General features: G+C 39.0%; 1 protein-coding gene across 1 annotated transcript in view; it reads left to right on the top strand.

The window, feature by feature from the left end:
- Positions 1–895: 895 nt before the first annotated feature.
- Positions 896–16,471, top strand: part of CDR2L (cerebellar degeneration related protein 2 like) — a 379,334-nt gene continuing 363,758 nt past the window's right edge. Inside the window, exon 1 of the mRNA XM_044090524.1 lies at positions 896–1,539. Coding sequence (XP_043946459.1) covers positions 1,458–1,539 — 82 coding nt within the window. The 5' untranslated portion in view covers positions 896–1,457. The remainder of the gene's footprint in view (positions 1,540–16,471) is intronic.

Below are 16,471 nucleotides of genomic sequence, written 5' to 3'. Positions count from 1 at the left end.
TCAAAACAATTTATATTGTTTGAATCTGAAATAAACAAATAGCTATTGTCTTTTAACCTCACCTTGGTGTTTGCTTGATTTATTACATGAAGTACTCTTATGAGGTGACTGAATAAACTTCAAACTATATGATGCTTTATCTTGTATCTTGGTGATTTGAACATTGGTTAGAACAGCATTGCCCTTGTCCACACAAACTATACTGAGAGAGGAGGTGATTGATGCAATGCTAAGGTCTCCGACTACAGGAATACGCTTTTAAAGAGAGACTGAATTCTATTAAATTTATGTGAGGGGCAGGGGGGTGTTGGATGATTATTTGCAATAACAAAGCAGCTGCTATGTGCAGAATATTAAGATTACGTGGATATCAAATATAATGCTCGTGCATTTTTTCTTAGTTTTTACTATAGCTGCTCTGCTTGACAATTACCAGTGTTATTTAACTTTCAGAAACCAGTTTCTTTTGATTCGAACGTATCCTTTCTAAAAGCACATCCAGGTACCATTTTTGCAGGACAACAATAGCTGCAGTCATGGCAAAAATGCATTTGACTTTATTACTAAAATAAGAACACACCATCGTAGACTTATATTTATTTTTGTTATTTGACATCATATTAGGTGTTTCAGGTGCATTATCTTTTTAATAGAAAGAGAAAAATTATAAAATTTTGTCCTAAAAATCGCAAGACAGATCAACAACCCTAAAAACTGACCAAAAAAGGGCAGCACTGGCTGACACTGGTGATAAATCGAAGTTTTAGGCTACAATAAGTTAACAAAAAAAAAAACATTTGGCAAATCTTGTACATAAACATAAACGCTTTCTTTTTACTGGGCTTGTCTGCTAGATGGCTCTGCTGAGCCACGTTAGTGAGATAATTACTGTGAGGCTTTGCATGCCTTTGTTCCCTCTCCGCTTCCTCCCTTTCTTCAGCCTCTGCCTCCTCCCTTACCTTAAACTAGGGGAGCGGAGTATGGGGGCTGGGCTACAGCTTAGTCGATCTATCCCCGCTGTGATTTGTAGCATAGTCCTTCCACAGCCCCCACCCCTCCATCCGTGCATGTCACTGCTTTTGGCCCTCTAGCGCCCCCGCTGCCACGTCTACTGGGCTCCGGAAGGGTTTGACAAGGACAGGCTGGGCCAGTGGTCCTATGCGGGCAAGATCGAATCCGGGAAAACTGCAGCATCTGTATCCGCAGTTGTGGACGTGCAGCATATCTGATATCCCATATTGAGACACCACTGACCGACTGTATTCAAGCACTTCACTGTCTTCCTGATTACTGGAAGAGTCAGACAATTTCAATAGCAACACCCTCATCCCTCCCAGCTGAAAATACATTGCTTGGGGTACGCAGCGTTCCACTTTGACGCATATGACCGTGGACTTTAAAGTGCGCCCAGTGCCACGTACAGTCGTCCACTGGGAGACATAATCCCAGGGCCGCAGATGCTGAGTGCAGGAAGGATGGAGGAGTTCCAGTGTGGAGAGGAAGATGAACCGTGGTACGATCAGCAGGATCTGGAACAAGGTAAGGGAAGTGAGGCAGATGTAAACCGGGAACCTGACATTTGTAGATTACATCACAGGATTGTGGACGGTATGGACCAAAAAGCATAAAATGAAGGATAATGTAGAATGAATTCTTAGCAGTCGGTGCCAAACAATAGAAGTGAAGTATGGAATTAGTGGCAGTGCAATGAATGAAAAGTGGGCATGGAAGCTGGCAAAAAGTTAATGCTACCCATAACGCATTAATCAAACAGTACCCTGTTGTGCAAGACCTATGGTTTCTTTGTGGTACACTCATTTGGATGGTTGAAGCTCCCTAGTGTGTGTGTGTGTGTGTGTGTGTGTGTGTGTGTGTGTGTGTGTATAGAGAGTTTGCTAAAAATAAAATCAAATCAAAATAAATGCTAAGTCGAGGGAAAGCAGAACAACAAAAGTTGCATATTGTATCTCAAACTTACTCTTTAATTAGCCCAAGAGAGAGAGAGAGGGATGTAAGGGCTAGGAAGGAGACAAAGGGCACCCTGCTAGAAAGGGCTGGTTTGTGGTGCAACAGCTGAATTAATTGATGTTCCAGTCATGAAATCAAACTTCCTTCTCTAGTAGGGTAACACTTAATGCTTATATAGACAGTCAGGAAAAATTAACATTTGGAACAGTATAAGGTGACTGCAGATACTAGGTGATAGAGTAAAGGGTGACTCTCATCAAAGAAATAGTTCTCTTAAAAGAAAAAAATTCAGCACCTTTTAAGTATGACTTACATGGAATACAGAAAGTGTTCTCAAGAAGAAAGGTGGGAGGTTCACTGTCTGTGATCTCAGAAGGAGAGACATTCTTTTCTGTTATAATTTTAGGAATAGTATAGCTTTATTTTTCCTTTCTTCCCATTTCTAGTTTATTGCAGAAACTAAGAAGCTCTGCTGATGTCGCAGCTGTAGAGTTCTGATTAAAAATGTTTCCTGAAGTCATAGTTTGTTAATTGTAATATGAACAATATATGTAACAGCAGCAATCTGTTTATGGTGCAGGAGTCACATCACAACAAATTATCTTTACTTACAGGCATACCTCTCAACTGTCCAGATTTTCACTGAACACCCAGATGTTTGCTGAATGTCTAGATTTTAGCCTCACATTTTTGGTCTATTTCTCATAAAATTGTGGTTTTCTGGTAAGTCACTGGCAAATCATTGAAGACTGAAGTCAGAAAATAATGGCAGGCAGCCGAGTTACAGACGTCATATCCTTCAGAAAATTCATGTTAATGCAATACCAGTTATTCTGTCAACATTCTAAGTTTGTAAAAGCTATATTTAAAAAGTATCCATATTTTTGGGCCTTTGTCCCCCCATTATTTGTGGCTTTGTCCATATTTCTTGTGCTAAGATGTTATTGGTTCAGTATGAAATATAAGCAAAGGAAAATGCAGGAAATGGCCACACAGCAGCTTGGCTAAGACTATAACATTTAGTTTCATGACACCTGAAAGGATTTTTGTAATTTACATGCCATTTCCTTTCCCTCGAGATGTGTGGTTCTGCAACCCCCCCCCCAAAAAAAAAAGTGTTATATTGCCTTTTAAATTAGTTTATGTTATTCACTTATAAAGTATGGGAACTGTAAGCAGTGTGTTTTTGCTTTAAAAGAAAATTATGAATGAATTACATTTTAAATTATATTTATTTTTCTTTTTACAGTTGGATGTACTTTTTACTCTTGCTGAGATACCAATTCTCTGGCTAGAAACAGTGCTAGTAAAATAATATGATTTGCTTGATTTTATGTACCAGCAGTGCATGAAAAAAAAAAATAATTTTACAGCAACTCAAGTGTTATATTCAGACAATATCCTGACTGAGACAAAGTATGGTTCCTTTATGTGACTGGGAATTGTGCAGTTTATGCAGAGAGGTGACACATATGGAGTGGGATATTCTGAGTGCAGCACCCACCTCTGGTACTGTCTTCTTGAAAAGAAAACTAAAACCTTTTTTGGTATTGTGGCCTGTAACGTTGATCCCTATGTAAACAACTGATAAACTGTATCTTAGGCTTTGTTGGCTATTGCTCCACATGTGGCTGTTTTGTGTGGTAGCAACCCCCATCCTCTTGGCATGACATGTTTTCACACAGTTTTCCATAGTAAGCAGCCAAGAATGTTACTAAGAAGCTTGTCTTACTAGTGTTAAGACTAATCACTGTTAATAAGTTTAATGTTGTTCTAGATTTGACTGACTTAGTCTCTTTTTGCATATTGTGTCTCTGGCAATTCACCTATCAAGTAGATCAGCTCTGAAGAGAGACACTATTGTGTAGTGGGTTTTCTTGATAAATAAATTAATAGTAACAAAATGTAATTGTAAAAAGCATTGTAAAATTTGTGCATCTGCAGATATCCATTGTATATGTGTTTTATTTTTAGTTTAATCTATATTGCTTTTTAACAGTAATAGAGACACATAGAGTTCCACGTTATAAATCAAATGCCTTAAACACTAACGTGGATATATACTCTGCTTATTGTGCATATTGCATTGTGGGGCACTTTACTGATGTTTTTCATATACAATTACGTGAAACTGGAGTTGCTATACCTGTATTATCATTACTGTATAAGATTACTGTATAAGATTATTTTATTTATATATTTATTTCATATACACTGAGATGGTAAGTGGGCTGGTTGACAAAAGCACTTTTCAAATAATGACATATTAGCTTCAGTAAACAAGAATACATTTTTGTAGAATAAAGCAAAATAGTGCAAAAAGCCATAATAAGGTAATTCAAATATGCAAAAATCCAGAAAAGAGGGTTGTAACCTGAGGTCAATAGATGGTACTGCTGTAGAAGAAGGACTGCATTATATTAGCAGATTGATCAGAGGTCAGACAAAAAAATGTTATTGTATATCTTATACCTAGAAAAAGGTTGGCATTTTTTTAATTTATAAATTTTATTTGATAATTTTGTAATTATGCAAAGTTTAGTGTATTGTAAATACTGTTAGTAACATATGTACATTCCTTTATGGGGTAGTGTGACATAAGCAACGTTTAGATATATTTACAGATAAGAATGACCAAGAGATGGGGAGGGAAGGAAAAATGTGAAGTAAGTTGATAGAGGTCACCTGTCCAAACTATGCTGAAGACAAGCAGTGACGGCAGAGGTGGCGCTTCTAATCTGAGTTAGTAAGTAGCGAAGCAGAAAGCAGATAAATTAATTTATTTCAAATTAGTTTAATGTAATCCTAAAAAAGGGTTAGGATATCATGAAAATGTGAAGGAGCTATCTCGACTGACTCTACAGATTGGTGCATTACATCGTGTAGTCACTGACAGGAGTGACTTGGAACAGTGAAACACACATTAAAGGCACCTAGCTGTTACTAGCAGGTGAGTGGCTTAAACACATTTAATGGCTGGGTGTCAAGAGTGTTGAACTGTGTCAGTTCTGGTTTTTGTTAGAATGTTTCCTTTTCCATTTGTTATTGTCATATGGTATGTTTGCATCCGGGTTATGCATGTGTGTAAGGTACTACAAATCTGCAGTGTTGTTGTTGGTGGGCATGGGATGCATGCATTTTGACCGAGTGCACACATGGCCTTGCAGCTGTAACTTTTTACAGTTAGTGCACTGTAGAAATTAGCTTGCGCAAGACTCACATTGTAACATTAGGTATTGTTGTATCCTCTCTGCACACCATTCTTGTTGCATTTTTCATACTTTTACCTATTTTATAACTGGTTAAGTGAAGAAAACTGACCTAAGGCTCATTTTTGAGCGTGACCTGGACCAGTGGTGCAATATGAAATAAAAAGGGTAACGTTAAACTAATTTGAAATAAATAAATTCAAACAAATTCTTTGGCTTCATTGTAGGAGATTCATCACAATACAGTACAGAATAAAAGTGGTTATTGTTTGGGGATTCAGTAAAGACTTCATGAATTGCTTCCAATAAACACCACTAAGATGCAATTTGCAGTGATCTTTGAGAAACCAATATGATCATAAATCTGTCAGGCTGTCAAATAAAAGAATATACAAAGATTATTTTTTTCTAATTGTTTTTTGGCCCTTGTCTGACAATCATTGAGCCTCCACTCAATCAGTTGTGGCCTGTTTATTCTCTTTTTGAGGTATTTCACCCAGTATTAGGGAGAGACCTGTCTGGAACGAACCATCAATCAGGCAGAAATGTGAGGGATTTGTGCCCTCACTGGTATCTTGTCTGTAAAGGCATGTGTATCGACCTCACCTCACTATGGGTGAGGGAGCATATGATCTGCATCACCATTGAGGCCCACAAAACCTTCCCAACATGTGTGCATGCAATCCTGTATCCACTTTTGAAGACTACCATCTGTCAGTGGAAGGGTATTATGCAGTATGTATCTGTCTCCGTCTCAGCCCCCAAGGATGGATACGACCATCCTCCCCTACCAGCTCTATCAATTTTGTGAGCCACTAATGAATCCCTAGTGCCAGGGTTGCAGTTAGGGCTTTGTTCCTGTATGTTATTAGAGCTGGCCAAACAGTTTACTGAAATGGGGACTTGTTAGTTGCCATGTAAAGACCTATTGTTGACAATAGCTGACCTGGAGTTGGGTACCTTATGTAGTCCCATGTATGCTGTCCAGAAAAGAAGGTATCTTTGACATTATCCTGTACAGACTTATGATCTTAGAAATATATTGATTAAAGATAGGCATACACCTGAGTGGATGGGTTCAAAAACAGGTAATTTAAAACATGAAAATCAGCATTATCCTACAAAGTATGGGCTAGAGTGGTGTATGATCTTCAGCTGAGTGTTAGGGTAGAGGGACTTGAGTCGACTGGAGTAGCTCAGTCTTCCTGAGAGTTGTGAACATAACTAGAGTGGTGGGTAGACACCCATGTTCTGGGAGAGTTGTGTTATTTATATACAGTATGGTCTGAGTGAACACATTCATTGAGAAGAAGGCCTTGTTCTGTTGTGAGTAGACAAACCACTTTCCTTAGAGAAAATCATTGACGTTACTTAGGATCATAGGAAGCATAGATCTACAGATATTATTTACAGTAACTTGGACCTTATTTATGTTTGTTCCATTCTAGAAGTTAAAATATTTCTGTCTATAGCACTGTAGGCTTCAGATTTGGAGAGTGTTGCAAACTTTTAAACATTCCTGACTTGACTTGGCACTTTATATGTAGTCTAGATGGTATGGTAAGTGAAACACAATGTTGAAAAACAAATTCCTTGGCATTTGAGTTGATCTGTGCATTGCAGTGAAGAATGTATCCATGTCTCTCCTGGATCACTGTCTGCAAGTTTGTGGGAATTCCTAAGCAGCATAATTTTGTTTTTTCCAGTGTTGCTATCTAATTGTTTATCTTAGAATAACATCTAGATTTTAACAAAGCTACCTTGGAGTAGATATTGCATTTGTAGAACTCTGGGTGCGAATTTAACCAAAGTGATGGTGCTTGCTGAAAGAGTCACATATAGTTTAGGCAGATTTAAGGTAAGGTGTGAGATAAGTAAAGTAAGCAGAAAAATCCAAACAATGACCGCTGAGAAACTCCTTTGGTAACAATGTCTCCACTGGACAGTTTTTTGCCCTATCTTGATGTTGGCACAACTTTTAATGTGATCATTTTGGAAGAAAGAGAAAGGTGCTACACCTGTACTAGTATTGTAAAACGGACTATAAGGAGAGAAGGCTGACAGATTTTCAAGATCTTCTGTGCTTGAATAATGCATCACATAAGAGGCCTTTGCCATTATTGTTTAAAATAATGTTGATGACATTGAGAAGGACAGCAAAGGTACCCTCTTCATGAAGAACACTACACAGATCAGTTGATAAGTTGATTAGTTAACAAACGTAGAATAAGATGTAATTTGTACACAGTTTTTTAAGGCTTTTGTCAATAAGTGGAAATGAGAGGATAGGTCTGAAATCAAATGGGTTTCCTGTTCTTTAGGTATGAGTGTAATTCTGTCTTGCTTCCATGTGTGGGAAACATGAGTTATTGATGTAACAAAGTTGCAAGGAGTTTTTGTTGCTGATGATGCGTTTTGTTTACTGTATGTGTTAAATGGATTTACCCAAAAGACAAGAGTGCCTCTTTCATTGTACACCTAAGAACACTGTCTGGTTAAGTGACATGCTCAGTCAAACAATTAGTAAGCACAGATTAGAGACAGATAGTCCCAGGAGTGCTGTATGAATCTCATTAGTTGCTCATAGATTTAACCTTCTGACCTTAACTATCAGGCATATAATCTTTTGTCATATTTCATGTTACACATTGTTTCATATCTTGTAGTCAGAGCTTACAGGACTGGTCTACCTTTGTATGGTGTTTTTTCTCTATTTTTAGACACATCTGTGTGACTTTATGTTCCATTGCAGTGATGTGATAGTGTGTGTGTGCTCAATACAGTGGTATTTGCACTAAAATAAAGAGAAACGCCAGCGATAGCTAGCCTGTTTTCTGCTTGTGTTTTCACTAGATTTTCCAGTGTGTTATAGAGGTACTGTCTACATCACCACTTTAAGGCTGTTCCTTTTGTTATGCTTCATAGATAACATGTACAATTAGAACTTTGTCTCATGGCATTACTATTTTTATGCAACAGTGGAAAACAGTATGAAAGACTTGTTTAAAGTTCTGTTAACCACTGCTGAAGAATATCATTAAAGTAATAATATGCTTGCTTTTTTTTCCAAAGAAAATTATGTATACTGGAAAACAAGATCAAGACCTTCTGTATGACTGATTGCAGGATTTTTTTAGCTTCTCATGCAGAAAACTCTTTCAGCTGCATGTTTTTTAAAAACTTTGTGAGACATCTAAATTGCTAATAACCCCTGTCTGTCGTACTTTGTTGGCTAAACGCATTTCTCAGGCAGGGAAAGGAAGGAAATATGCTACAAATCACATATTCCCCATAGAGCTGGTGATGTCCATTATGACTGACACTGCCATGTTTATATTCACAGCCTATCATGGGGCACTTGTGTGTCTGTGCTAGTAACCTGGTTACTGAGAACTGTGTGTATGTATATAGTTTACTTTTTATTTATATTGATAAAGATAATCTATGCATCATTTGGCTGTCTGGTGGTACTATGGTTATCTACAATAGCACTCTGCATTCAGGCATGAGCTTAGGCGTGGTGAATGAGTTGTGGGCAAAAGGGTGGATTGTCTTAGACTGAGTGAAGTATGGGTGTGATTAAGAATAATGAAACATTGGAGTAGTTAAGAATCTGCAGCAGAATTTATCAAACATCTATATTTTGTATTGAGATGTAGCACACAAAGAAGCCTTTCACATCTCTGTGCTGCAACACACTACACCTTCACTTACTTAACCATCTCCACAGTTGTACCTTCTTCAGGCAGGAGCATCTGCCACACTTTAGCAATGTGATCTTGCTAGCAGCATGATACACATACGTTACACTGCAAACCTGTGCACAGCCGTTCATTAATCTCCTTGGTCAGTCTCCAGTGGGAATCACAAGAATGAATGCTTGTCATGCTGCACATATTTTCATTTTATCTATCTTTCTATCTGTCTGTGTGCCTATCTATCTATCTATCTATCTATCTATCTATCTATCTATCTATCTATCTACCTATCTACATATCTTCCTTTGCTGACTGGGTATGAACTAGTACATTGACCCTATTCAGCCAGATCTGGATGCAATTGCACAGTTTGCTACAGAGATAATAATTAAATGACTATTACACAGTTAATTTTAAAATGATTGTAGAATAATTAGTTTACATTTCATAAACAACTGCGTAGATAATTTTGAAGTGATTACAGAGTTTACATCTCATAGTAATGTTGTTGCTGTGTCTTTCAGCTTTTCCCGGTTAGGGGTCGCCACAGCGGAACTCCGGTCCGCTAATGATTGGCAGTAGATTTTTACATGCCGAGTTGCCATCTCTGACATGCAACCTTCAACGAAGGTACGACCATTCACGCATGTCTCCACACAGAAGACTCTCTAGCTGAGAATTGAACAGGGCAATGTCTTACTGTGAGGCGACAATGCTACCACAGTAAGACATCTCATAGTAATAAAGATTATATATATATATATATATATATATATATATATATATATATATATATATATATATTAGAAAGAGCTACATGACAAAGTTTTCTTACAGAGTTGTAGAGATTGCATGTGTCATGTAATTTACATTGCTAATAATTTATAGGAGTAATAAAGTTTTGCATCCTTGTTTTCTGATATCTTTCTATGTAGGAAAGTATTAATAGTTTCAATGTAATAAAATGAGTAGGGTAATAAAGTTATTGTACAAACCAATTTCCCCACCCCCTCTTAACCTCTAACAAGTTTATAGTGGCTACAAAGTAGTACAGGCACCATTTTCAAACCTAGGTGCTTAGGATTCTCTGTCTCCCCCCCCTGGCTGACCTGGCATGACTCATAGTTCAAACTCTACATTTACCTACAGTAGCGTACCGGAGCTCCTGCAAAACGGTGTCTGCAGGATTGCAATTGGCCACTGCAGTCTTTAACAACAAAAGCTTTTTCTCTCCCAACAATTAAACAGTGTAGGTTACAAATATAAAAAAAAAACATTTGTTAAGCTGTTTCTTACCATGCTGTGTAACAAAGCAAGTCACCATTTTTGGTCAGCCATAGGGCTCTTTGTACTTTATTTTTTGCCTCCTTCCCCCATAACTAAAGTAAACTGATTCATACATTTGTCTGTCTGACCTCAACTTTTACAGCTATACCTTGTACCTTTAAGGCTTTCTAACACTCAGACATAGATTCCTGTTTGAAAGTTTTACTTATTTGTCTGAGATTTGAACAGGTAGCCCTGATAAACTCAAAATTGTACACTGTTGGTCTGTCTTTCCTGCTAAAAGTAAGTAAAATTAAAGTGCTGAGTGCAGATTTTAGGCCCTTACATTCAACTTACTTGAGTGTGGTTTGGTTCTGCCTGCTCCGCTCCCCCTCACTTTGGTTGGTCTCACTTTGCTCCTTTCCCACCCCCAAATCTCACCCACCCCAAGTATCCTCAAATGTATACTTTCACCTCGTTGTCTGGTCACTCCCACCACCATAACTTGTGCTCTCACCCTTTCACTCTTTCCACCAATCTTCTCCTTTTCCCCACCCACCTTGGGCTGCCTCCACTGTGGCTTGCCTCTCTCACACTTAACTCTTTCACTCCCTAGCAGACCTATTATCTCCTCATATACTCACTATTTCCATCTCTTGATACTGTTCCTTCCCTCACACTGCTTATTTCTAGCCACCAACATTCCCTAATATATTTCTTTATATTTTTCCCTATAACTCTTTCCCTCCTTTTTCCATCCTTACTGCTGTTTCTTCCACTTCTAATCTCTCTAGCCCTAGGCACTTCCTGCCACACCGAGCTCCATATCTTCCCCTCTTCCCCCACCTTTCCCTTTTCCAGACCTCTTCCAACATATAATCAAGCTCCACTGACTATTTCCCCCTCTCTCTTCTGTCTATCTCCATTTCAATGTCTTAAATTTAAACTCATGGCCTACCTTGCTCTTACTCCTAAGCCTAAATTCAAGCACCCCATTCCCCTTACTGACCACCCTCACCTTTTCCATCTTGTCTTTGCTCTTCTGGTTTTTGGTGAAATCCATCATAATCCTGGTCTCTCCCCTCTGTCCACTCCCCCTCCACCTTCATCTGCTGTCCCCCCCAAAATATCCTCAAATATCTCCAGCCTCAAGCATCTCTCTCTGTCTCTCTCAATGGACATCCAAAGCCTAAACAACAAAACATCTGAACATCATGCATGGTTGGCCCATCACAAACCTGACATCCTGGCCCTATCAGAAACCTGGCTAAAACCTATCAATTCCTCTGAATTTCTCCCACCTGAACACAATATCTATAGGTCTGATAGGACACCCAAAAAAGGCGGTGGGGTGGCTATCTTGTACTCTGTTTTACTGACACTAGCACCTATAGACATTACCCTGCCTAGTTTCTCCCCTGCTGAACTACTGCTCCTAGACTGCCACATCAGTAACTATAGGACGTTTGCTATTGCCTCTGTCTATATCCCTCCAGGTAAAAACATCCCTATCCTTGAATATATACTCTCCTGGATAAACACCTCCATCCCCTATGAAACCATCATTCTTGGAGATGTAAATATAGATTGGATCTCCCTTATTGGTGACCCACCCCAAAATTTCATAAACCTGTATGGATTCTCAACACTACCACTACGCACTACAGTAAAAATACTACTGGTTCCACACTTGACTGGATCTTGACCAACTCTCCTAACAACTACTGTACCCCTTCTACCTTCCCTGACTATTAGTGACCATTCTCCCATCTCTATCTTAAGGCACTCTCCTCATCTCTCTAAGCCCCATCTCTACAGAGATTGTAGGAAACTGACTAAATTTTCCCCTGAAACCTTTAACTATAAACTCTCTGCCATCAACTGGTATTTCCTAAAAACTCTCCCGCTCACTGATACTGTTACTAAGTTCAACCACATTTTCCTTGATGTCTACACTTTCTTGTCCCAACTTGCAAAATCAGAATCAAATCTAATTTTGCACCCTGGCTTTCCAAAACTACTCATGCTTTGATGCCTGAAAGAGATGCCCTATAGAAAAATGGCAAACCACTAAAACTCCCACCTTTCTCCAAGGTTATAAGCAACTCAGAAATCTTGTAAAAAAACTTGTTATATTGGACAAATGCCAATATTTCACTAAATTTCAAAGTTCTCACCCAAATGACCCCCCAGGATTCTGGAGTACTATCAACTCCCTGCTCCACACTGGTTCTCCTACCATCCCTAACCCTTTCAACTATCACTCTCCCTCTGAAACTACAGACTCACTCAACAAGTACGTCATAGGCAGCATCTCTAAATGAAACCTCTGATAACTTTGCTCATCCCAACTCTTCTATGTCACCCTCACCTCCTCCTAAACCTCTATGCTCCTCTGTCTCTCAGCTTTTTACCTTGCAACCTGTTTCTACTAAATATATCAAATCTCTGCTTCTTAAACTAAAACCATGCTCTCCCTCCACTGATAACCCCCCCTCAATTTCTGAAAATTGCCGTTGACTCTATTCCATATCCTGTATCTATCTTAATCAGCCACTCCATTCAGGAATCTACTGTACCAGAAATATGGAAATCCTTCTATACCACTCCTCTGCACAAAGGTGGCAACTCTGTTGAACCCTCTTAACTATAGACCAGTCACTGTTCTCTCACTGCCCTCTAAGATCCTTGAAAAATGTTTACATACTCAACTACTGTCCTATCTCATTCAGAAAAAAATCTCCTCACCCCCTCACAAGATGGTTTCTGTCCTAAACACAGTACCTCGACTGCTTTACTGTTCTTTGCTCAAAAGGTTGCAGAAGCTAGATACAACAACCTCCTCATCTCCTGTTTATTCCTTGATCTCTCTAAAGCCTTTGACACTGTGTCTCATCCCTTCCTTCTTAACAAACTGTCAGACCTAAACCTCCCTCCTTCTACTCTTGGCTGGTTCCAATCCTACTTTACTGGCAGAAAACAAGCTGTTAGATGGCAGCAGGCTTTCTCACCATTCCTTGCTGTTCAAACAGGAGTACCCCAAGGCTCCATACTTGGACTGCTCCTTTTCAACATTTTTACCAACAACCTACATTTATCCTGCAGTCTCTCATCTGTAATAGAACACGTAGACGACTCTACTCTCTTATCTATCTCCAGTACTATCTCTGAACTACACACACTAACACAGAATTCCTTTAGCTCTGTTGAAAAATGACTCAGAAACAATCAACTAATCCTTAACCCTAAGAAAACTCAACACCTTCTCTTCCTACCTCAGACACTCTCTCACCTTAAAACCAGCTTTTCTCTTTCTTCCCTAGATGGCAGCACTATCTCCCCTGCCTCACACACCAAACTCCTTGGGGTAATAATTGAAGACCGACTAAAATTTGACTTGCACATACAAGACGCCATCAAAAAAACCCCACCAAAAACTTGGACTACTTTATAGGAATAAAACATTCCTCACTACTGCCACTAAACGCAGTCTTGCACAGGCATTTCTCTTACCTAGTCTTCTATATGCTTCCCCATCCTTCTAATATCCAAACTACTTCAGTACAGAAACTGAAACAAACATACAACAAAATTGCCAGATTTATTGTTATTATTCCAAAAGTTACAGGATAAGCACAGGAACAACCCACAAAATTTTTGGGCAGCAATTAACTCTATTCTACAATCAGGTAAAACAACTACCCCAACCCCAAAAATAGATAATCAAGAAGACATCCCGACTCAATTTAATAAATACTTTACAGAAACTATCCAGTCCCTTGCAAACAACCAACCCTATGACAACATCCCCACCCCTGCAAATCCACCCCCCCACTCCCAACTAACAATTGCCCCAAGTTCAGCTTCCACCCAGAACCAACCAAATCCATTGAAAAACTACTCCGCAAGCTCAAACCAGTGTCTCTAACCACAGATAAATTACCTGCTGAATACTTCCACCTGGCTGCAGAAGCCATATTATATCCTGTCTCCACCCTAATTAACAGATCCATTTCTGAGTGTAAGGTACCCAAGCTATGGAAAATATCACATGTCATCCCTCTACATAAAGGGGGAACCTTCCTGGAACTCAATAATTACCGCCCTATAGCCATACTACCCCTTTTATCTAAAATTTTCGAGAGGGTAATACACAAGCAACTAATGAAAAATATCTCCTGGAAAATAATCTAATGGCAACACAACAACATGGCTTTAGACCCTTCCATAGCACCACCACTGCACTAACAGAATTCACCAACATTATCAATACTCACAGAAACAATGGACTCCTTGTATCTGCCACCTTCCTTGACTTGTCCAAAGCATTCAATATGGTTAACCACAATAAACTGCTTTCACTAGCAGCTCTAAACCTTACCACCCCTGCCATCTCCTAGGTCTGAAACTACCTAGAGGGAAGGAAACAAGCTATTATGTGGCAAAACTGACTCTCCCCCTCCTTATCAGTCTCCCTAGGAGTACCCCAAGGCTCCATCCTGGGGTCGCTTCTTTTTACCCTCTTCACCAATCAGCTTATAAACAGTATTCCTAAAGCCGCAGTAGTGCAATATGCAGAAGATACCACCATATTATGCGCAGCCAAATCAATTGGCATCCTTTACTCCCTAACACAAGAATGCTTTTCCCTAACAGAAACTTGGATTACAAACCAAAGGCTCATTCTGAACCCAAGGAAAACAAAGCTAGTACTCTTTAGCTCCCACAGAGCCACACCTCCCACTGATTCTTTCTTCATCTCCTCCTTTAACAAGACCATAATCACCCCCACAAATCATACCAAACTCTTAGGGGTTGAAATAGATAATCACCTTAGATTTGACCTACATATTTCTATAACCATAAAAAAGTACATAAAAAACTTGGCCTACTGTATTGCAATAAAAAATTCCTCACTGACCACTCCAAAACTATAATAGCGAGGACTCACCTACTATCCACCATACTTTATGCCTCCCCCGTGCTTACAAATCTCCGCAAATCCGACCTAAACAAACTTGATAGTTGTTATAATAAGATAGCCAAATTCGCTACAACCTCTCCCATCAGAACACATCACTGTGAATGCCTAAAAAAACTCAGTTGGTTAGAACTACCATTACTACTTCAACTCAATCAACTATCACTAGCCCACAGAATAATACATATCTCTGAAAACACCCCAGCCCTACAAAATCTTATGCAACCCTATACAACCGCCAGGCCCTTGAGGTCTAGCACACAAAATCTCCTCAAAGTAACGTCTGTCTACAGCCACTGGGTAGAAAAACCTGGAACTCCCTTCCTGCCCACATAACTGACAACAAATCCCCATCACAGTTCAAGAAACTTGTTAAAAGTCACTTTTTGAATAATCAACTGTGCTCCTGTATCCTCCCTGGCTAATGTCTCATTAGAAAACTTCACCTAACTTAAGTAACTCTGCTAAGCCAACCAATCATAGTACTATACCCACTTAGGACTGTTAATCTACTGCTCATCCCATCTCTCCAGGAGTTAGGGAAAACTACCCCAACAATGTTGTGCTTTCCATAAGCAACTAAAACCAGGAGAAGACATATTGTAAATCAATTTGTTATCCTTCTCAACTAAAACTAGGTGAAGACATATAGTAAATCAATTTGTTATCCTTCTCAACTATAGCGAGCATCATCTGCTCTCTCGGAGCCTTATTCTACATCTCTCTGCTTTTACTCTGATAATAGATTTATCACAGGAATCCTAAACTTAGGAATATATTCTAAAATTTAATATTATATTGTAGCGAACGAATGTCTGTTAGTTAATATGTATGTCAGAGCCTCTTCTATGGAAATTGTATGTCAAAAGTCTGTCCTTAAAACTATGTTTTGTAAAAAAAATTGTTCTTGGAGTTTTTCTCCCCGGGCCTCCACTGAAGAAGGACTTGTAATCCAGTTGGACTCTCCCGGTCAACAAATGTAAAATAAATAAATAGATTTATTCTAAACCAATCACTCTCTTCGCATCTGCCTCTCACTAACCAAACTTCAGTGGCTGGGATTTCTACACCTTCTCCTACAGTCACATATGTAGGGTCAAAGTATTCTATTTTCTGGTTTCCTGAGAGAAAAGGGGACGGTTTTGGCTAGTAGCTTGCTTCCAATAGGTAAATAGGAATAATAGAAGAATTCATAATATGTCACATTTGTCTGCTTGTCATGGTAATAACTATAAGGCTGATGGGGCAATGATAGTTGTCAATAATCCTGAATAAACATCCCTGGTATCTTCATTCATACTTACGCAAACATATAGTGAAATGTGCCCACCACAGACAGACAGATTCCC

The sequence above is a fragment of the Protopterus annectens genome, chromosome 12.part0, assembly GCF_019279795.1.
Source record: "Protopterus annectens isolate FY-2018-M chromosome 12.part0, PAN1.0, whole genome shotgun sequence".
In the NCBI taxonomy this organism is placed as follows: Eukaryota; Metazoa; Chordata; order Ceratodontiformes; family Protopteridae; genus Protopterus; species Protopterus annectens.
The sequence above is the reverse complement of the archived record's forward strand: the minus strand, read 5'-3'. Positions and strand labels throughout refer to the sequence as shown.